General features: G+C 35.4%; 1 protein-coding gene across 2 annotated transcripts in view; it reads right to left on the bottom strand.

Moving 5' to 3' along the window:
* LOC149544896 (uncharacterized) overlaps positions 1–24,048 on the bottom strand; it is a 50,349-nt gene that overhangs the window by 25,707 nt on the left and 594 nt on the right. The window contains exons 3-5 of one of the 2 annotated variants that reach the window (XM_089795449.1): positions 6,118–6,157; positions 5,403–5,480; positions 4,915–5,080 (exon numbers count right to left, since the gene is read on the bottom strand). In XM_089795449.1, coding sequence (XP_089651575.1) covers positions 4,915–5,080; positions 5,403–5,480; positions 6,118–6,157 — 284 coding nt within the window. The remainder of the gene's footprint in view (positions 1–4,914; positions 5,081–5,402; positions 5,481–6,117; positions 6,158–24,048) is intronic. The other variant, XM_089795450.1, reaches the window with a different exon arrangement.

The raw sequence follows: 24,048 nt of genomic DNA, 5'->3' as shown, positions 1-24,048 counted from the left end.
TATACAATGCGTAGAAAGAAACATATACACAAGCTCACATCACGAAGTCACTCAACACGTTGTTGTCATGGACACCCCAAACATGATATTTACAATGGCTACTCCCATGTGTGAAAAGAAGCATATAGACAAGTGCCCATCACGAAATCAATCATGTAATGTCATGAAACCTCTCGACATGATGCCAACCATAGCTACTCCCATGTGTGGAAAGAGGCACATCACTCCAGAGCTCTCACCTCATATTTCTCCATCTCGTAGAAATATGCATTAAAAAGCAACAATCTCTAAAGGACTTTCACTTCATGTTTATCCATCCCAGAGAAATATGCATTAAAGAGCAACAACTCTCAAGTAATTTCGCCTCATATTTCTCCATCTCAGAGAAATATGCATTAAAAACCAATTGATGTTGAGACACCCTCTCGACGAGGGCAGCATTCTCACACTGGAATGACAGAGAGTTTCTCACAACTTTGATTATCACAATAAATTATGGTTGGCATCAATGTTTGACCAAACAAGGAGTTTTTGAAGCCACACTACTTCTCGAGCTTGTTGATCCTCTGCAAAGGAGTTAGCACTCTCCATTGACCACTCAATCTCCTTTTGAATGCTAGAGGTATCATCAAGAGCTATGTCCATATCATGAGGATCCCCCAATCCATCTGGCTTCCCAATGACAACAGGGTCAACTACTCCCATATGACAGAGATTAGCAATCAAAGAAAGATGAAATCTTTTACCACCCCTTGTAGATCTATTATGTAATGTACCCAAATGGTATTTGGCAACCCTTGTTCACATGTATGATCCAACATATTCCACAGAATTGTCACAGAGGTCTACATCCTACTACACTAGAAAGTCATGGCAAACCCCAAGCTGGGAAAGTCTTCCAATACAAAATTCCTCCCCCAAATTTTTAGTTTACATATATCACGAATGTTAAAGTTAAAAAAATCAACCTTGAATGACACAATAGCTACCAATTGAGATTTTCATACTGAAAACCTTCAATAACTTTGCATTAGATGAGAAGTTTTCTCTTTCAAAAAAGCATTCAGCGGCTACAATCTTTCAAACTACATCCAATGATGATTATAGGAAACTCTAGCTAGCCTAGCTAGCCCAACCTGGAAATCATATAGCTACAGAGACAAATTACAAACAAAAACTTAGTGGTATTTCTCTAAACAATTCATTATGCCAACAGGTTACAACCATTATATTTCAATTTGTTTAATACATCAGCTAGAAAAAATATTTTTCTCATTAAAAAAATTAAGTTCAAAAACAATAGGAAAGAAAATTATATAAGTGGTAGGTAGCTGATGAGACCAACTAGGCTTAAAACAAGAGTCCAACACTACTTCGGCTATGACTACAATATTGATCTCTCGAAACAAGACTCCTTTTACCTATTACTACATCATAGCTGCCCAATGAGAAATATGCAAGACATTATATTTACTATGTCAAACAAAGTCTCTAAGTACCTACAACTCTTGACTTCCTCTCTTCCTCGATGCTCCCTAGTGGCCTATTATTATATGCAAGAACAAGATTTATACATTAATGTTGGAAGAGAGCCAACTTCGTCTTCCAACTTTGGAAGGATGAGGATTTAATATTCTCTAAGTTTCAACTGGAAGTTGACCTTCTCAACAACACCAACACAAACCCCTTCACGTTATGTCTGCAACCAGGCATTAGATGATTGTCATCCTAGAAACTCACGACACTTAGCCTCGGTAATAATCATCACAGAGCATAGATCGAATTTTGAGATTTCTGAAGGATTTACACTCTCAAAGTAAAGCTACAATGTACAGATTGCAAGAAACTTTCAAAATGTTCAAGGAATGATTACATGTTGCAAAGAATGTGAAACACCTTCTCAAAATAGCTCCCGTGAATATTAAAAAAACTTCTCCATCCCTTTATTGAATTCATGCCACCTCCAACACACAAGACTCACAAATCCAATAGGCAGTAAATTCAACGAAGATGAACTCCCAAGACCAAACGTGCATTCCCTCCTTGTCTTCCTATTACTCCGAAACTCCCACGATTAAACACTACTTCATGTCAATGAAAATGTTTGCTAACTTTTGTTGGCATACGATCCAAGCCATGAAATCATTGTCGAATGCTAATGTAAAAGAACCTTCAATACCTCAAATAGTAATCGCAAAACTTGCACTAATTCAATGAAGAATGATGAGACTCTAATGCTAATGTCTATAACAAAATCTGATTTGCTTGCACAAGGTTTTACTGAACTCAATGAGTTATGAAGTCAAAAAAAAAAACTTTAGCGAAAATCCCAAATGATAATTGCCATATTCCATTAAACAAGTTGGCAATATTGTATTTTATGAAAATAGTATCAAACACTTCTCATAGACATCGAGCCTTTAGAATGGACCTCTAATATTAAGATGAGTCCACTAATAATTACTTTATATATATATATATACCTCACATTTATATCCTTGGCCAAAAAAGGCAAGCATTACTCTGAACATTTATAAACTTATTTCTCCAAATAAGAAACTTAAAACAAATATTGGTTTCTAAAACTTATGAAATCTCACTAGTTGGCAAAAGGACCAGCTCTTATACCATGTTGAAGTTTCATACCAGAATTGAAAATAAACAGAAAGCAAAATAAATGAACAGAAGACACAACCAATTGTCCTAGGAAAGCCCTTCAACTTGAGCAGAAAATCCCATCCACGCAAGAATCACATTATTAATGAAAAAGAGAAGTCTGATTTACAATACACAAGCTGAAGCAATAATGGTTATCCTCTCAATCTCTATATCGCTGCAGCAATGAATAAAATACTATAGTCGAACAATCAGCACCCCATTTCAAGAACGATTCCCTATAAATAAGTAGTAACATGTCGCCCAAATAAAACAACGCCAATACAAGTGACACCAAATCAAATGACTCTTCAGTAACTTGAAGGGTCTATCCATATAAGTGTCTAATCATTTGAAAATAACCCATGAACTAGAAACATTAGGGCAAGCACTATTAAGACATACAGCTATCTCAGAAATTGGGAGAAAGAGATCGCCTGAAGCTATATCTCCAACATGGACAAGGCATCAATTCTTCCCCAAGAAATAAATGGTGCACCTGTTTCAAAAGCACAAGTCATGGGACACATTAATGAGGGAAAAAAAAATAGATCAAGCAAAAGACACAAATCAAATCATCCTTTGTTAAAAGAAAGGATATCAAGGAATGAAGCACACTACACCGCCTTCTAATCTTCAATTTTTAGAGGAGCCGCCCATTTTTTGCCACCTAAAATGGATTGGCTTTCAATATTGTGTGCTCACCAAATTGGCAACAAATGGTGAAAGCAATTTACAGGGCTTTAAAAGGGTATAGGAGCCTAAGTTTGAAAAAGTTCATAGCACCTTATTAAAAAAAGAGGTGAGTTGATAAGGAGCAATTAAAGCAAGATCGCCCACGTAAGTTCATTTCGAGATTCATTTTAGGAAAAGAAGCCTCCTAGATAAATACCCTAAAGCAATACAAGACAAGTGATAACCTTAACTTCTTTATTCATGGGGATGATTTTCCTTTTAGATCAATTACTTGGGAAGGTATGAAATATAACTTCGATTAGATGGTTTGGTTTCAATACTATTTCAAATGGTAGCAGCAAATCCTTTTGGGATAGCAAATGGATATATAATAAACCCCTAAATAAGTTCCATGATCTTTACCCATTTGATAAATATGCTTAAGAATTCCTAGGGCTCCAGAGTTGGTGATAATATGAGGAGAATGTACAAAGTAAGGACATTTTTCAAGAACGGGAAGCTATTCTGCAATTTCTGACCCTCGCGCTTATTGAAAGTAAAGATGATGACCTTTTTGGATGGAATCAAGTTATTTTACTAAAGCAGAAGCAAATGGCCTTTCTCCTTACTTTCAATTTAGGGTTTGACCTTGGTGCCTAGAGGCTGTCCTTTGAAGGGGATTCCAATTTTATTATCAATGTTAAGAAACATTTTCCTCTTTGTCCTCCTGTTTGTAGAAGTTTCTTTCTCTAACCTGGCAATTTTTGGCTACCTCTTCCCCCTTTCCAATTGATTTTGTTTCCCTTCCTACTCCCTACATCTCCCTCTAAGCGCCCTCAATAATCTTCTTTTGAATCAATCTCCTTCATTTCTGCATGGGAGTGAATTTCTTTCCCTCTCATAATGTCAAAATTGCAGTTTTCCAATTCCCTACTGTTTCTTAGTTGCACGGTTATTTCTCTTGCAAGATGAAGCCTATGGAACTTCTTGAGATTCTACAAGCCCACATGGGTTGTCTTGTAATAGCTCATAGAATGATTCTTCCTATGGTTTCCTCACAATCGCTCTCTTCTAGTCCTCACAAAACCATTAGAATTCAATCGTTCAGCGTTAAGGTTGTAGAACCTTCTTAGTTGCATTATGTGGCTAATTTAGAAATAGAGTGAGCATTAGTATACAATCCTCTGGTATTATCCCTTCTCAATAAATATCGCCTTGATAAATAATTAATTATAGACAACCATGTATTACATAAATATTCTTTCAAATAAAGTTTCTCCATTCAAGGAGATTGCTCAAAGAGCCAAGAGAAGAAAATCAGCAAAGAAGATTGTTCTGGACTGAATCATAGTTGAAAGCAAAAGACGACCCAGCATATTTTACATTATTGCGGTGATAAATAAAAGGCATCTTAAATCTGTTTACAAATGAAGTATAAACCTCAAGAACATTGAAAAGAAAATACAATCATTCACTTTAATCCAGACTAAGGGAGGGCTGAACATTTAACATTCTTTAAGTCAACTTCGCATGCTCAGCATTTTTTTGCTAGAAAGGCTTTTTTGTATAATTAAAATAACTTACAAGTCGGGATTAGGTTGAATTTTTTCAAAAAAGTCTCCACGTTGAGGATAAAAAGTTTCCATAGTTCTTTCTACCACATCATATGTTTCTACATTGAAGTAAGGCCTGTATGATGCAATGCTGAAAAATCCTTTCCATCCACCTTGTGGTTCACTGCCTTCCCCTCCTGCATCAAGTTGAGCATATGAACGTGATTTACACCAAATAAAAGAGTTTTATCTTCCTACATTCATATACTTTCCACCTAATCTGAAATTATAATACACTAAACATGAAGAGTTGGATTTGCTTTAATGGAACAAATGACAAAAAACATGAAACCAGACATTGGAGTAGAAGAACCACAAAGTCTAGACAGATATTCCTAACTCTTTATGCCCATTTTAAAACTTGTGGATAACAAAGTCATAGCATCCAAAAAGCAAAAATGGAATATGACCTTGTATATTGTATGTCCTAAGAGACAAAATAAAGAGTTTTCCCCATACCATCAACATCATTTGGAGGGTGATATCCCCATGTCCCACCTTGAGAGTTACTAGGTGGAAATATCTGTAAATTTGCCTCTGCAAGAACATGCAAGATCTTCTATCATCAATATAATGCAAGTATGGTTGTAGAGCTGCAAAATGAGTACTATTTATTATTTATTCATCACGATTACAAAGCTAATAACAATGCACTATAGGTCAACCAAAAGGAAGAAAACCAACATTCATAAGCAAGCAATTCTGACTTGATAACCAATTTTATGCACCGGTATCTTTTGGAAGTCCATACACTCGCACGGTTGGCACCATATAAGGGACTTTGTTATAAAAGGATGTATGCTCACACCCAGGAATAAAGCAAACAGAAGGGCTCACATGTATCACTGAAAAACTCAAAATATTTATCTCAAACCCAAATTCTTTCCCTAAGTGTAACTACATGAATTCATCAGTGATCTAATGAACATAATCCTCTAACAAAACTACTCTGTGCCCAATGTTTAAGCTATTGGTTACAAATAATATGTAATATAGAACTAAAAAGTTCAAAAAAACACATAACTAGCCAGCACGTTGTCAGCAGAGACTAGTACAAACTCTCAGCATGAGCTTACGGATCAGATTAAACAATGAAAAAAGCGTTCTAATCATTATGATTTAGTTATTAGGACCAGTCAACAAAAAAAAATAAAAAGGTGTATATCAAAGTCACCTTCGAATTGCAAGGCTTTGTCATCTGCATCCGTTGCAGCCTGTACAGAAGATTTCAGTATGAGAAAAACATAGTAGTTCAGCTCTCCCTCTCTTTTCACACTCACACATACACCTGTATTTTACTCCCAATATTAATTCTACAAACAATATACTATTTTTAGAGGCACATCCAATTCTAAGAAAAAGTTTACACAAAAAAGAATGATCATGGTTAGAAGCAAGGAAGAAAAGATGCATTGCAATTGTTGTGCCGACCCAGGACATATGAACTGGTTTATAAGATTACATCAATCAATCATATAAAATGAAGTCTGCAAAGAAAATTCCAATTAAAAAATATATCAGTTGATGATAATGTTGATGATATCTATTATCGATGATGAAGGAGAAGAGAATTTCACTACCAATGATATTGATACTTATCTATCCAATGATTGTCTATAATTTCTGACTATAGCTAATTAAATGGATCTCCGGAAAAGAGGTTGTTTGACACATTGAGTGACCAGGTGAATTCAAGGAGAATGGCACAACTCTACATGTGCAAGGGCAATAGCATTAAGCAAGAAGACATTATTTTTGTTGGTACCTATACAGACTCCATATCATTTTGTTAAAGTATATCATCTATCTAGAACAAATGTGGATTATCCTTATTTTGTTAAAGTATTTTTAATACATTTGGATTTAGAAAGCTATAGATCAAACTAACATTTGAGTTAATAACTTAATTGTAATTGTTAGGATAATATAGATTAATATTAATACACATTCATTGTCAAATTTTAATGTCCTGATTGTGAAAACCTAATTAAATGTTGAACAATTAGTCAACATTGTGTGCTAGAGTAGAGATTTCATTAGATAACTAGCTTATAGGGATATAAATTAAATGTACTTCATGTAGATTACATTGTCATTATTAATGTCCTAATTGTGAACATGTAATTTAATGTTGAACAATTAGTCAACATTGTATGTGAGTGTAGAGATTTTGTTAGATAATTAGCTTATAGGGATAAAAATTAAATGCGCTTCATGTATCCAAATGACACCAAGAATACTAAAGGGTGTATGTACTATCACTCATTCTTGTACTCTATATTGAAACTTCAAAAAAGGGAATGAATAATTCAATTATCAAAGCACAAATGAATAGAGTTTTATAGATGCTACGAACAGCATAAACCAAAAAGGCAAGTTGTCTAAATAAAGACATCTAAAAATAGACTAAATTAAGACAATTAAACAAGAAAGCCTAAATGATAATTAACTTATTGGCAACTGATCAAGGATAGAAGACTCAGATGTTGGCATTGATGGCAACTGAGATAGATGGAATGATCGTCTGATTTCAGATTCAGTTTTTGCCAAGTTTTGTGTATGAAATTTGTCTTAAGTATCATGCAGGAAACAGGGAACAGTCAGAATGATTTTGTCAGCGAGCTTGGATGATTACTAATGGCCACAATTTTGTTTACTGACTGTATAAGGTCTGTATATGGTATAAGTATGTTCGCTTATGTTCAGATAGTGATTGGCACATGTTTTGGATGGAAAATATGTTAACCGGTATCGCAGCATTCAAAATAAGTGTTCATAATCAGGCAAATTGGCCTGAGAAATTGAACTGTCTTGTTAATTCATTTACTTGCCATTGTAGAGATGGCATCCTAGATGTTAACCCTTTGATAGCAAATCTTAATAGTTGGTTTTGGTTATTGTGCCACATGTTTTGTGAAGACAGCCAACCGAATAATAAATATGGAAAGGTATAAAGCAAGGACAGTTTTTTTGTATGTGAGCAAGAAATGAGACAGGATATGTTATGCGAGCTTTATATATGACGTATTGATGATGCTATGATGTTGTATTGATGGTCAAATGCAAGATTTGATGTTTGGTCAGATCAGATGCATGATACACGAAGGACTAATCAGGCATTGTGATGTCAAATCAGTCATTTTGGTATTGCTACTACTATCTCTTGTATATTGGACAGTGAGTCCTAATTGAGCAGTGAGCTCTTATTGTATCACAACTCCTAACAGGTCTGATCCTTTAACAAGGACTAATGTACTAAATATATGTAATGACTCCTAATAGGGTCAAAACTTCTAATAGAGTATTTTCAGATTAGTGCATAGTAGTGAGTAACAACTCCACTGGGGTTTTCCCTTGGCCATGGTTTCCTCAAAAACAAATCATGACGTTATGGTGTATTGCCTATTTCTAACAATCGGAATCAAAGTCTAGTTCCTCAGAAGAAATTTCTCAGCTTGAGGAGAGTCCAGATGGATACAGATAATTTGCAAGGCAATTTCAAGGCAGAATTTGAAGATATGGACAGAGCTAAAGAAGAAAAGGAAAGATTGAAGTTGATGCTTAAGGATGCACAAGATTACATTAAGAAATTCAAAAATCAGATTGATATCTCAAGGGTAAAGAGAAAGGAGTCAGTTGAACATATCAAAGAACCTAAATTAGATAGTGAGTCAAATTTTATTGCTAAACTTCAAAAAGAGAATTAGACACTTAAGCATGAGCTTGAAGTCGCATCACTTCAATTGACTAAGGAAATTGAAGAAGGAAAATCACAAAGAGAAAAACTTGAAGCATATATGAAAGGCATTATTGATGAATGTAAAGGTTTGAATACTCAACTTGTTAAGGTAAAATCTTAACTTGAAGATTCAAAAGGTAAATATCAAGAACTTGAGAAGTACACCAACATTGTCGAGGATGAACTTTTGGAAACAAAGTTATACTCATGTACTGACAAACTTGATGAGCAATCGATGCAACAAAAACCTAAGGGAGATATGACAGTTACTGGTTATCTTGAGGGTGAATGTTCTAAGGAATCAGAAGACAAAGCTATGCACGATCCTAATCAGACAGCAACTCAGAAGAAGCGATTCAAGGGAAGATGTTTGCATGCAACAAATATGGACACATGAAGAAAGATTGCAAAGGTAACACCGATACTAAACCATCTACTAGATATTGTTTCAATTGTTGGATTTCTGAACATAAATTACATGAAGGCAAAGCTAGATCTAATAAGCGAAATAATGGAAGAGCAAATGAAAAATCAAAAGTTAGTGCAAAAAGACCTTTGGCTAATAACAATGGTATTATGGGGTTGACCCAGCAGTGCAATGGTAAAGTTGGTCGTTGCAAGCCGTGTTGATCAGCGTCCCAGGTTCGAATCCCCCCGCTTGCAAAAAGGAGACCATGTTATGGGGAGTTATATGGTGGTGCCAAATAGTCGGTGTTCATGCCGACTTGGTTGGTAGTTTCGGGGATGAGGTCCCCCAGATTGTGGCCTCACTGGTTTGTAGCTCGAGTCAAAAGAGAAATGTTACCAATCAGAAAAAAAATAACAATGGTATTACCCTGGTGTAATATGCTACAAGTGCATCAACTTCGGGCATATTGCCAGAGGGAAGACTACAAGTGAATCTAAATGGACCAAGGTATGCAAATTTTGTTGTTACATGCTACAAGTGCAATAATTTGGGACATACAACTAGATATTGTACATGCAATGCATTTGTGAACAATATGAGAACACCTAATGTCAGGAGAAACTACTATAATGGAAAGAGAAATAACATTGTTAACCAAGTCTGTTATGAGAACATAAACACAACATTGTGAGGGAAAGCAATAATGGAAATGGGAAAGTCTAGAAAGGAAAGAAGCACAATATTGCAGAAAACGAGGTAGAATCAGTGTCCAGCACCAAACCTTCCTCATCAACCTAATTGGCTATCTTAACCGTAGGGGGAGCACTTCATTAGAAAATTATCAGACCCCGAGTTTGAGGTAAAACACTATGCGAGCTAAACAGAAGGTAAACAGGACTTTATTGATTCAGTAGCTATGTTCGCAAATGTTAAATGTCACCTTGGATGATCGCTCTGTATGAGAGCATGTTCTATCAAGGTTATCAACTTTTTGTACCATGTGACCTAATGCATTTATGGCAATCAAAGTTTTGAAGGATTTAATGGGTAAATGCATTCAATTTCTCACCATTTGAGTTGGCAAAGCCTGAAGAGTGTGAAGAAGAATATTGAGCAGATTGAGTAAGGATTTTGAATTAATTTCAAGTAAACCCTACATCGCTATCAAAAGGTATTTATGCAAATTGTGAGCTTCCAATTGAAGTATTTATCAGTTGTCTTGAGCCTAATAACTATGGAGAAACCTCAAATATATGATGTCAATGAGAGTCCTAGGTATCAATTTAAGAAGCACCTGCACAAGTCTATGGAAGATAGCCCTAAGGGTGTGTTCTCGCAAACCCCTAGCGGTGTGTTACATCTTGAGGATATTAAGGCATACATTCACTACAAATTTGAAATCATTGGGAATTTTGACATTTGCAATGATTTGAGTAAGATTTACAATGATGAAATCGAAGACATTATGTTTGAAACAACCAATGAGGCAAAAGGAATAAGTGATGAAGAAGAGCAGGACAAGGAAAAGGAGAAAGAAGAGAAAGAAGATATTATGACTGAGGAAAAGATAAGAAAGGTGATCGATGAAGGTAAACCTTCTATAATCACAATTGATTTAGTTGAACAAGGTGACACTCCATCAGATCAGGGCACAGTAACTCATGTTGATCCTATCATTAAGGCTAACAATGCAGCTAGAACAGAGGTTGAGGCAAGGAAAATGGACAATGTGACAGTAACAGCCACCTCATCAAGCATGGCGACGTTGTTGGCAAGTGACTTGAGTAAAGCCATTACTAGTGTGGATAAGGATGATCGTCTAGAGTCCTATGATGAAGAAGCTCTGATGAAAATCTCTATGATGGCATTTGCTAAGACATAGGAGCAATTAGAGAAGAAAACAAAAAAGCATACAAGGATTCTTAGCAAGGCATTGGATAGATTAAACAAGGCATTACCTATTCAAATGAGATTTCAAGGTAATGATGTTGTGGATAACTTATTAGATATGGTTGTTAATGATTTCGATGCACATTTCACGTCACTAGAAGAGTCGACTAAGGCAAAAGCAAAACAAGACTACATTGCAGAGAAGTTCGTTAAAGTATGCCCCTCTATAGCAAATGATGAAAAGGTTATCAATGAGAATATCAAGGATATCAAGGGAAGTGTTGATGAAGGAAAGAACTTGTGTCAATTTGGTAAAACATGCCCAAGATGTAGATAACAAAATCAAAGAGAAAGAAGAAAGCTTAGAGAAAAATGCAGAATTTTTGGGGAAATCTAACCAAAGTGTTACACAATTTGACAAGATTGTGAGCAAGCCATATGATAAAATCAATGTGCTAGAAAAAGAAAGAGACAAGGTAATTCTTACATTTTCACTCTTGCAAAGTCTACTCTTGCCTAAGTTTGAGATTATGCAGAAGGACCTAGACCTATTGGAAACATCAAAGAAGTCCTATGAAGTTTTCAGACCAACAAACCTAAAAGCAACTGAGATAGCAGCATATGCAATTTGTGATAAAATCCAAGTTACATAGAGCTTGAAACAAGTAGGGAATACAGATTTAGCAGCCCTCAAGGAAACTTTTGCAGATGTGTTGAGGTTTGTGTAATATAACTTTTGTTGAATAGTTTGCTATGTACATAATATTTTTTTGATTCTCATCTTTGCCATTGATGTAAAAGGGGGAGTATAGCATAGGGAGTGAAAAATGGGAAGTAATATAGCATGATTTAAGAACATTACAGATAAAGTTTTTGAGATAAATTTTGGCATTGACACTTAGTCATTTTTCACTGTGTTGCCACCAATGCCAAAGGGGGGAATTGTTTGCAAGTGATCCAGGAAAGAAGACTGAGATGTTGTCATTGATGGTAACTAAGACGATGAAATTATTGCCCGACTTCAAATTCAGTTTTTTTGTCAGGTTTTGTATGTGAAATTTGTCTAGGTATCATGCAAGAAACAATGAACAATCAGGATGATTTCATCCACGGGCTTAGCAGGATGATTACTAATGGCCACAATTTCATATACTACCAGCATAAGTCTGTATATGGCATAAGTATGTTAGCTTATGTTCAGATAGTGACTGGCACATGTTTTCGATGGGAAATATGTTAACTGGTTGATATAGCAGCATTCTGAATAAGTGTAGTAATCGGGCAAATTGGCCTATGGAATTAAATTGTCTTGTCAATTCAATTACTTGTCATTGTAGGGACGACATCCTAGATGTTAACCCTCTGATAGCAAATCTTAATAGTTGATTTTGGTTATTGTGCCACACATTTTGTAAAGATGGTCAACTGAATGTGGAAAGGTATAAAGCAAGGACAGTTTTTGTATGCAAGCAAGAAATGAGTCAAGATATGATATGTGAGATTTCCATATGATATATTGATGATGCTATGATGTTGTATGATGGTCAGATGCGAGATTTGAGAATTGGTCAGATCATATGCGAAATACACAAGGACTAGTCAAGCATTGTGATGTATGAACAATAATTTTAGTATTGTAACTACTAACTACTATCTCTTGTATATTAGATAGTGAGTCCTTATTGAGCAGTGAGTTCCTATTGCATCACAACTCCTAACAAGGCTGAGACATCTCACAAGGACGAAAATGTACTAAATGTATGTAATGACTCCTTATAGGGTCAAAACTTCTAACATAGTATTCTCATATTAGAACATAGTTGTGGGTACCGTCCCCACCAAGGTTTTCCCTCAGCCAAGGTTTCCTCAAAAATAAATCATGATGTTATGAGTTCATTATTGTTATGTGCTACACTTTTCAGTATTGCTCTTTGTGGATTCTTATGATTAAGTTTTGAGATTTGTAATTGGTGTGAAAGTATTGCAATATTAATTCACCACCCTCTCAATATTGCCTAACTCTAACAATTGGCAGCTTGAGAAGATCTACAATGGCTTATAAGAACGAAAGTCCTAAATTTGATGGTGATAACTCTAACTGTTGGAAGAACAAGATGAGAACACATTTGATTTGTATGGGGATTGATTATTGGTTGATCACAAAAGAGGAAACTATTGGCAAAACTAAAAGCAAGCTATCTTCAAGCATTGATGAGAAAAAGAAGCTAGTCTAGTTCAACATGATTGCAAGAGAAGCACCGATTAGCACCCTATCTGAAGAAAAATTCATTGAGGTAAAAGAACTTGACTTAGAACACGATATTTGGACAAAATTAGAAAAGTTGTATGAAGGTGATGAATATACAAAGAAGGTTAAGTTGCAAAATAAGAATGCTAGAATGCAAGAAGACGAAACCATCAAAGCATGTGTACAAAGAATCACAAAGATTGTAAAAAGAATTAAGAGCATGTGAGAAGTTTTATTACAAGATGAAGTTGTTCTGAAAATTCTTAGTTCTTTAACACCATCCTATGATAACAAAGTCAATTCTATTGAGGAAGTCATTCCTCTCCTCAAGGGATTCAACAAGGAGATGTTAATTGGTAAGTTACAAGCTTTGAAAAATGAAAAATTGAGATATTCTTTACCTAGAATTGAAACTGCATTTAAAGCTACTGTAGATAAGGATAAAAGGATACTAACAAAAAGTGCAAGCACCAATAGCAAAAACCTTGGAGATTAACCAAAGATTGGGCAGAAATTGAAGAAGAAAAAAGAAAGATGGATCAATTTGAAGCGGCATTTGCCACCTGTTTAGAGACACGCAGATGGCCTGAGATAGAGACTCAGCAGATGTTAGAGGATTGGACTGCTAGGGAGTAAGTACTAGAGGGCAAAGTCGGGTCACTCACTCGTGAGATAGTACAGGTATACAGAGATGCCTACTATGCTCGAAGGCAAGGTGAGGACGACAAGATTGCAGCAAAGAGGGCTCGAGAGAAGTTAGAACCGGCTCGAGAGGAGTCAGCCACCAGGCTAGCAGTTGTAGAGCGTGACATGGCTAGCCAGCAGTCCACTTAAGAGATAGAGCAGGCAGAGCTTACATCACACTTGGAAGCCACCAGAACTTGGTTGACACAAGTCCAAGGGAGCGTAAGGCTAAGGAAGCCAAGTTGTGAGACATAGCGGTGATGTTGAAGGAAATAGTCAAGACTCAGATATAGGCATAGGCGAACCTGGAGCTATGGACCACGCAGGTGTATGCACTAAGAGCCCAATTGGACATATCAACAACAATACCTCCAGGGAACTTCTTCAACCCCTCCTTCATCTTAGTTGTTCTATTTTATGTTATGTATTGAGCATTGTCTCCATTTTGCATTCTGCATTTGGAGACAACTTGCTTTATGGGGGGGGATGATGTTGCCAATAACATTTGTAAATTCATTCTAGAATAGTTAATAATTGATTGTGTTAAAAAGTGTCAATGACCAAAGGAAGATAGAATGCAACAGTGAAGTCGCGACCCTTCGGATACTATGTGTACATTCTCCTGAACGGGAATAGATATTAGAAATCTTTAGAGTGTTGTCATACGATGTACTTGAACAAATATCAATGAAATGAGTAGTAAGATTTCCTGAACATTGTGTTATCTTATTTCTGGGTTTTACTTTCATAGTATACACTAAACCAATTTACCTATGACAGTAAATAGCTACCTCAAACTCTCCTTCCAAGCTACACTGTGAACAAATACATTCAAGAATGCAAAACAAGCAGATGAATTTATTGAGAGGGAAAATTCTTCTCATACATTGCAAAATGCTAGGCTTTTAAATAAAGGAAAAACACCATCTATGGCTTCAATTACCACTCTCAATGAACCACCCGCAGAGGGCTAATCATTCTTGTGCTGTCAACAACCGGTTGTAAGTAAGAGACCAATGGGGCCCTCGAAAACATCATTACAAAATGAAGCTAGAGACACTGCCAAGCAAGCCATTACGAGATGTGTCTATGCAATTGGATTGTTATTTAATGTTATTCGCTCACTATGTTGGCAAAAAATGGTGAGAGCAATTAATAAGGCTCCAAATGGGTTCAAGGGCCCTAGTTATGAGAAGGTAGGCACCAATTTATTGGAGAGAGAGGTGTCCAACGTGGAGGCTTCCATACAACCCATCAAGGAATCATGGATTGAAATAGATGTGACAATAGTATGTAACTAATGGATGGAAAGATGGGAGAAGTTGTCCTTTGGTGAATGTTACTACAGTGTCCACAAGAGATGCAATGTTTCTGAAAGTTGTGGATTGTGAAGGAGAGGTGAAGGACGATCCTTTCATTGTGAACATTCTAGTCCAACCCATAGAGCAACTTGGCCTTCATAATGTTGTTCTAGGTAATAACCAACAACACGAAGAATTGTCGGCTTATTAGTTGAAGAGCTCTTCAAACACATTATTGGACACCTTTTGCTATGCACTCACTCAACCTAATGTTGCGAAAAAATTGACACTAAGATTGAGTGGATTAAAAAAAATTATATAAGGGCACAAGAGATCCAAATGTTTGTCACGCACCACCATATGATGCAAGTCATATTTGGACAATTCTCAAAATTGGAGCTCTTGAAGGTAAATTAAATTATTTAAAATTGAAATATGTTTTAGAAATCTAGTCACTTAAGTAAACTCTCTATGTCCTTAAATTTTAATTTTAATCTTGATTTTACTTTATTATACTTTTGATCTTAAAATAGGTTGTCGAGACTATTACAAAATAATTGGTAAAGTACTTGTTTGTTATTAACAGTGATTAAGAGATCAATTTATATAAGAGACTGAACAATGTTTCCTTAAGAAACAATCATAAAGAATAGAAGCATTCTATTCTAGAAACAAAAAACTAAATATTAGAAACATTCTAATATTTAAAGAAGATTACAATAGATTACCATTAGATACTAAACAGAGATAATAGAAACTATCTATTATCATAATACCCTCCCTTAATGGTTAATCTATCCAGAGCACGAAGCTGCCAAAAAGCGTAAAAGGCAGAGTTTGTCTACTCAAGGTGCTTCGCACTATTCGTTGTGGGTTGCGAACCAAATTGCTTACGTAGGGCAGCTAAGCGATTCTGACATTCAACCTTCATGTGTTCAAACTTGTGGCAATAGTTGCATTGAATGTTTTTCTTTCGGGAGCCATCTAAATCTGGAGCAAAAGATGTCTGCTGAGAAGACTGTTGAAACTGGCCCTCATCCTTCTGAAAGGATTTGGCAGCAAAGGCTTGCTCTGTGGAGGTGGAGCTGAAATTGCTACCGAACTGTTGTTTCCACCGATCTTGTTGAAGCAGAAGTGTGCACAGATCAGTGAACTTCAGATCAACACCAGAAGATGTGATGTTGAGAGTCTCGAAAAAATGCTCGTAAGACTTTGGTAAACTCCAAAGAGTGATAACCACAATATCCTCTTCCTCCATCTTGCGACCAATGGCAAGCAACTGATCACAAATTTCCTGAATCCTATTCAAGTGAGCCTGGAGCGAGGTTTGCTCATCCATGATAATAGAAAACAGAGTGTTCTTCAAGAAGAAGGCTCCACTTTTGTCAAAAGTCTCATGAAGACCTTTGAGATGTGCCCATATCTTGGCAGTTGTCTTGCCAGATGGAATCTAAGAGAGTTGATCATCAACTACAGATAATTTGAGACGCATCACCGCCTCACAATTATTCATATCCCATGTATCTTGATCAATACTAGGGGAAGTCGCGCGATGTGTAACACCAAGAACAATTTGATTGGTATTCTGATATTCAAAAATTGCTATGATATGTTGCTTCCAAGTGCCATAATTTCGACCATTGAATTTGGAACTGCTCTCAAGCAGAATATTGATCAATGATGCCATAACCTGTTTTTCAAAAAAAAAAGGTGAAAATCTGTGAAAGCACGTTCTTTGAGGCAAAAAACAAAAGACCCAAAAAAATTGGAGGATGACCCAGAAGAGAACTCAAAAAATCCAAAAAGAATATGTTGTCGATTTCTAGATCCACTTGCTCACTCAAAAACTAAGGCACAAAAAATGAGGTACCCAAAAAAATTTGACAACCTAGTTGAGCTCTCAAAAAACCCATCAAGAATTTTTGATAAAAAACAATTTGAACTCAAAATTTAGGGTTTCCAGCAAAAAAAATGGCTGCAAAAAAGCTTAGAAAAATGGTGGAATTGCAAAATCTGGCACGAATAACCACCAGAGGTTTGTAAAAAACCTAGATGTCTCCAAATAGGCGGAAAAAAAACCACTTTTTGTTTTAAAATGAAAAAATGGGCCACAAAACAAACGCGTGATTTTCAAAGAAATTTGGACGCTAGTGGCAGAAAAATTTGGGTGTGAGTTGCAGAGAAATGGTGCCCAACAGACCTCCACTTGAACAGCAGAGAATAACCCTCGATTTTCGGAGGATTCAGTCACACGTTGGTTTCAAATAGAAGGGCGCGAGTTTGCAGACCGAAAAAAATCGCGAGTCACAGAGAAAATGGCGCAAGTTTTTGGCAAAAAACCCTAGTCGAGCTAGAGGTTTTAGAAGCAAATATGCATGAAAATAATTTTGAAAATAAAAGGCAAATAATTTCCACCAAAAAATTATAATTATTTTCGAAAAATTTTAGAGTACTAGCTCTAATTCCGTATTACGAAGTAATTGGTAAAATACTTGTTTGTTATTAACAATGATCAAGAGATCAATTTATACAAGAGATTGAACGATGTTTCCTTAAGAAACAATCGTAAAGAATAGAAACATTCTATTCTAGAAACAGAAAACTAAATATTAGAAACATTCTAATATTTACAAAAGATTACAATAGATAACCATTAGATATTAAATAGAGACAATAGAAACTATCTATTATCGTAACAAAGACCCCCCTTACCTCCAACACTATTGTTTTGAGACGCCTTGTCAACTTTAAAGAGGCATTGTCTAGAATGGTTATCAATGCTAACTGGAGCATATGGAAGCAATCTAATAGTGCCAAAGCAAATACCATTAAGGCATTGATACTAAATGACTCTTGGTGGGAACATGATAAGTACCTTCTGAAGTTCACCGAGCCCATATTGAACACGATCCAATACACTAACATGGATAGGGCCTTGCTTGGGTGAGGTATATGATGGCATTGACTTCATGATTCAAGACATTAGAAATATCATAAATGAGAGAGGAAGATTGTGATGAAAAGTTCTTCAAGGAATTGTAGATAATTGTAGTAAAGAGATGGAACAAAATGACTACCCCTTTGCATTAAGCCCAAGGTTCTATAGTCAAGCGGTCCTCAGAGAGGATACTACTAGAGTCGCCCAATACAGAGATCCTGAAGTTGCTCAAGGATAGAAAGCAGCCCTTTGAAGACTCTTTCCTAGGCACCTACGACCTGCAGTGAGGTCTGAATTTGAGTTTTGCTAGCACTAATGATTGTGGTCTTGTAGCTCTTTAAGACAAGAACAATGTTGATGCTCATAAATGGTGATACTTCCATGGACAAATGTACCACCACCAGGAACCCATTGCCATCAAAATTTCATCACAAGTAAATTGTTTAATCTTGAGATTCTGATTTCTAAATTCTTGCTGATGAATATTCAAAACTCTGAACTCTCTAATTTCAAATTTGTAAATCTCAATAGGTTGTTAGTTCATCATCATCTAAGAGGAATTGGAACACATACTCCTTCATCCACTCAATAAAATGCAACCGACTAAACTCCAAGAAGGAACACACAGAGATACTTAAAAAAAGGGGAGGCAAAACATTCGGATGTTGAACCAAAGCTTGTGGAGTTGGAAGTCCGCTTTGATGCACTTACAATTGATGATGGTGATCACAAGATACTTAGTGATGTTGAAGCTGATCCTAAGGCTGCTAGTATTGATGCTAGTGACACTATTTGTCCTTCTAATCTACAACAGCATAATAATGATGATCTGTTTGATGATATTTGATCACTTATGCCTGATTAGTAACGTTGACATTATTGTTTTTGTACCAAAACATTGATATGGTGATGTATTTTGACATTTTGTGTAGCGTATTTTGCTAAGTTGCTTTAATATCAACATAGTGGTGTATGAACTAATTTTCTGCAGCATATTTTTACATATATATAATTTCTTTTAAAAAATAATATTCTTGTATGGACAAACCCAAAACGAACCCAAACCCAGCCCAAAACAATTTTGAGCAAATGTCAAAGCTGAATCTCAAACCCGCATCTGAACCAGCAACTTAGGACAAAAAAGCATCAATTGGAGAAAACCTACAATTTTCTCTTCCTTCAAAATTCTTTTGACCTCTCTAGCATCAACTACATGTTAAGATATATAGATTCAGTAAAATGGAAAAGAACACAACCATTTATCTCTTTTGAGAGAATGCCATGTTATTTATATTCTGCTAAAAGTTCTGTATCTTATGTTTGAATTTAAGTATGAATATTATTTGTGTATAACACATTTTAATCTCAGCAATTAGAGTGTTGTAGACTGGATATCACATGGAATACTAATTGTGGACCTTTAGGCTGTTTGGAGTGGATGGTAAAGGATGCCAGCAGCCAATCTGGAATGACCAGATGGTAAAAGCAATGTAATACGTTAGTTCTGAGAAATAAAATGAACTATACCAGATCACTGAACTTCTCAGAAAATTACAAGAAGGATTTTGGCAGAATTTGATGCAAATACATAGCTTCATATTTGAATCATTCCGAAAAATGATCAAGTAGCTTTCAAATCAATTATTATAGAATCATATTTCCTGGGTGATAAGATGGATGCACAAATGTGGGCACATGATTTTGGGAGCAGGAATTTAAACAAAACAAAAAGTGGCTTAAATTTCACATAATAAATACAGTGACATAAATTTAAATGGAGAATTCCCCCTTTTAAAGTTTGAGGACGTTTATGGGGTCTCTAGCATTGTATCCTTAGAAGTTGTCTTCTTCTTTTTTATGCATCAAAAAGAAGCATGCTGTCCAGTCCTGGAATGTCGGAACAGTCCCTCCAAGTCCACAAATTCCATGATGTCACCCAGACCCCAGTTATGCATTCCTGTGGAGAACTGCATGATATACAGTCATTCATCCCCCACACTCATTTTTAACCTTTTCTTATATTCTCCCTAATAATCAGCAAATACTCAAAACATCAAGAGAACTGGAACTTTTGGCTGTCTATCACCTAAAGCAATGAACAGAGGAAGACCATAAGTTAAATGCAGTTGTCTCCTAGCATTCGACTCCTCCAATGTCTACACTACCTCTACAAACATTTCCTAATTTCTCCCCTCGGTGATGATTGTTTATTTTAGAGTTAAACTATGTTGCCTGAAAGACAACTTTCCTTTTTCAGGGGGCTAATATAGATAGCATAAAATAGAAATGCATATAAAATTCCTTTGTACTTTTGATTAGTTCAATGGGAATGGTTGTGCATTGTAGGCTGACGAAAAAAGCTTTGGTAGTTGTCAATGATTGAAGTTCCTTCGTAACTGTTGATAAAAGTGTCTACCCAAGCAACTAAATCTTATATCATGCCAAGAAGACAGCTAAACTTTTTTTTTTTTTTTTTCAAAACTCCCTTCTATTATTTGCTTTTTGGTTGGTTGCATGGCCACTGGTACTGTTGACTAGTTTCTATAGGTCTTCTGTAGTCAGGAAAACGGACCATGTGTTGAAATTGTAAACTCATTTCAATTTTAACAATATAAGAGCATCTAATGATCACAGAAGACAACTATTATATCATAACAATCCCAAATTACTCTACAAAGCAACTATTATTTCACATGACACTATCTTGAATTTCACTACAATTCTTCAAAAAAAAATTCTTATTTGTATGGAAACATTTTAGTTTCAATTAGTAGTTGTGTATTCATCAGCAAATAAACATGTGACCCGTACTGTCCCAAAAAAAAAGTATCTAAAATGCTACAATGCAAAATAAATAAATAAATAAATATACATATATGGAAAAATGCTACATTACAAAATAAAAATATATAAGATATGACATGAAAAGATGTCTCTCATGAAAATTTTAATAGCTCTGATTGAATAATAGGCATCTTATAAATCTAATGCTTATCAGTCCGTAGAATTTCCTTTTTATTCAACAAATCAAACATCATCATCCAACATCTTCCCGCAGTCTCTTCTCAAGGTTCTCTTTCTTTCAAAAATAAATGTTATTGAAGATTACTCTCAAAGATTCAAAACAGATCCGTCCAGCTCACAGTACAACCAGTGGATGATCCAATATCTTATAAAAGAGTTTCTTCATTAAATTTTCTTTCATATGAAATGTTATTGAAGTTCGATGAATCTCAAAACAGATATAAGGTACTCAAAAATACACTAAAAAAAACATGAAAGGATGAAACTAAAACTAAAATCTTGGCGACAAATGAAAACTAAACTAAAAATATAATCATAAGCAGCATCGAGTTCCTAGAAAAAGTCTACAACTAGTAGCTAATAAATAAAATTCTGCATATTGCACTCCATTACAAAATTACTAGGAATATTATGAAAAAAAATGAAACCTAAAAAACAGACTAGCAAACTAACGCAAACAAAAATCCTAACCATAAGCCAGCATCCCCTCCAAACAAAAACATGTGCTACGAGCAAAAGCGAGCATTTGAAATTAACTCTATAGAATTTTTTTTTTTATCAACAATTTGCTTTATGAATTCAGATCATATCCATTAGTTGTGACCTGTGTTACCCGGGGAAGAGTCCCCCGCCCTAAAAACCCTATCCCTATTTTGGAAATAATTCAAGGACTTGGGAATGGCTAGCGAATGTCCCCACCCCATCCCCCTTTTCTGAAAATTCTCAGGTAACATCCCAAAAACTTGGGGACTTCAGGAAAAAATTTTGGGGACATCCGTACATCCCGGGGATGTTTGGGGATGCCTTGGAAGTCTCCAGGACAGACGGTCGTCCCCAATTTTATAGACAACATCAGCACTTAAATAAATTATTTTTCTTTTATAAAACATTCTCTTTTTAAATTTTAAAGTGGGCCTCTCCTTCCAAGTTCACCCTAACATGCTTATTATTCAAGGCTGCATGGGGACGTGGGTACTTGGGGTAATTAGCATATGGGTACAGGTTCAAGTACAGCTATTTTTCAAAATAAGGTACAGGGGTACTTGGGTATGTCGAACTTTATTTTTAATTATACTTTTATATAGAAAATCTGAAATTATGAGTCATAACAATGGTTTTTCAAAACAAGAACAGTGATGAAGCTTGCAAATGTAATGTATTGTTTTCAGTTTCAGATTTGCTATATGTTTGTAATAATAATATATGACAAACGTTTAGATGCATAACACAGAAGCCAGACTTTAACCATGAACAAGATCATAAATCATATGACAGTGACATATTGCAAATGATAAACTTCTAGCTTAAACAGTGATAAAGTTTAATGTTAATCAATATTGTATCAAAGTTTTAAACTGATTAGGTATTGAATAAAGCTTGATAAACAACAAGCTGATGCGCAAAAAAAATACTGAAAGAAAATATCAGAAATCTTAATCAAGGTCCTTAGCAATGGTGCTCTCCACCGAGTACCTGATACTCGAGTACCTGGTACTTGGGATACGTGTACCCAGTACTTGGGTACGTGGGTACAAATACCAGGGGTGTGGGTACGAGCACCCATGCAACCTTGTTATTATTGTTTGGTAGTTAATTCCTGCCATTTGGGGTCCTCTAATTAGTATATGACAACATTACATTAAGAATCATGGAATTAATGTTGCTGTTATAGTCATGCTACATGCTCAGAATTATATAACAGACTGTTTGCAAGGTGCTGAGAAAGTCTGAAAAGTGCATTATAGACCTAAACATGCATACTTATGTCATTTTCCGACAATACATCAGTGCTTAATTGGTCTTGGGTTGATCTGGATCCTTTGTGGACGAAATGGTGAATATTGGAAGATGCATCAGGATACCATCTTACTGTAACAAACCTATATCATTATCAAAATTTCATAGAGAACCTTTTTGTATTAATATCAGTCTACTTACAATGAATTGGAAGCATAGTTTCAGAATTAAATGATAGTAGTGTGTTTCAATTTGGAAGGTGGGTTATTGTTCTTGTTGCTATTGAAAATGAATTCTAAATTATGTTCTTGGGTATATTTTAAATTTTTATGTTATCATTTTAATATTACATGCACATTGACAATAATTCCAAATTATGAATGCATTAAAGCGTATTGAGCATTGAGTTTGATTATTGAAATGTTGTATGTTAAGGTTCTAGATGTTTAAATGGCATGGTTTATCCATATCTTCATATAAATGTAATGTATATATGCAAATTTCTCTATATATTTTATATTTTCCCTATATTTATATAGCCGTCCCCGTTTGCCATCTCCCTCCCCGTCCCCAAAATCAGCGAAAAAACCATTTGCCATCTCCCTCCCCATCTCCAAAATTGGCAAAAAAGAATTTGCTGTCCCAAAACCTGTCCTGCCGTCTTCTACCGTCCCCGTCTCGAAAACTTGGGGGAACATAGGTTATTACTAAATTAGAAAATTTGGCATTAACTGTAAATATTTATTTACTCGGCAAAAGCAAGCTTTTGTAATTAAATAAAAGCATGTTTTTGTAATTAACTCTTAAAATTTATTTACTCGGTAATATGATGCGAAAAATAATTTAGACCGTTAATTCCAAAAGTTCTCTTTTAATCTTAATGGACTGCAGAATAATTATGAATAAAATTAAACATATACTTTACTAAAACGAGGAAGTGAACCAAATTAAACCAAGAAGAACAACTGCAAATAGAACAAGTCTACGAATCGATAAAAACCCAGACAAATGACATGACGGAACCAAGTGAAATTTCTCAAACAAGCGAAAAGCCAGAACTACTATAAAAACGCAACCCTTAACCAAAACGAAGTTGTTCAAAAGAATCTACAATCCCAATTCAATTTATGAGAAC

Source organism: Cupressus sempervirens, chromosome 8 (assembly GCF_028749045.1).
Source record: "Cupressus sempervirens isolate cs-2001-9-10 chromosome 8, ASM2874904v1, whole genome shotgun sequence".
Classification (NCBI taxonomy): Eukaryota; Viridiplantae; Streptophyta; class Pinopsida; order Cupressales; family Cupressaceae; genus Cupressus; species Cupressus sempervirens.
This window is presented reverse-complemented; position numbering and strand designations above follow the sequence as displayed.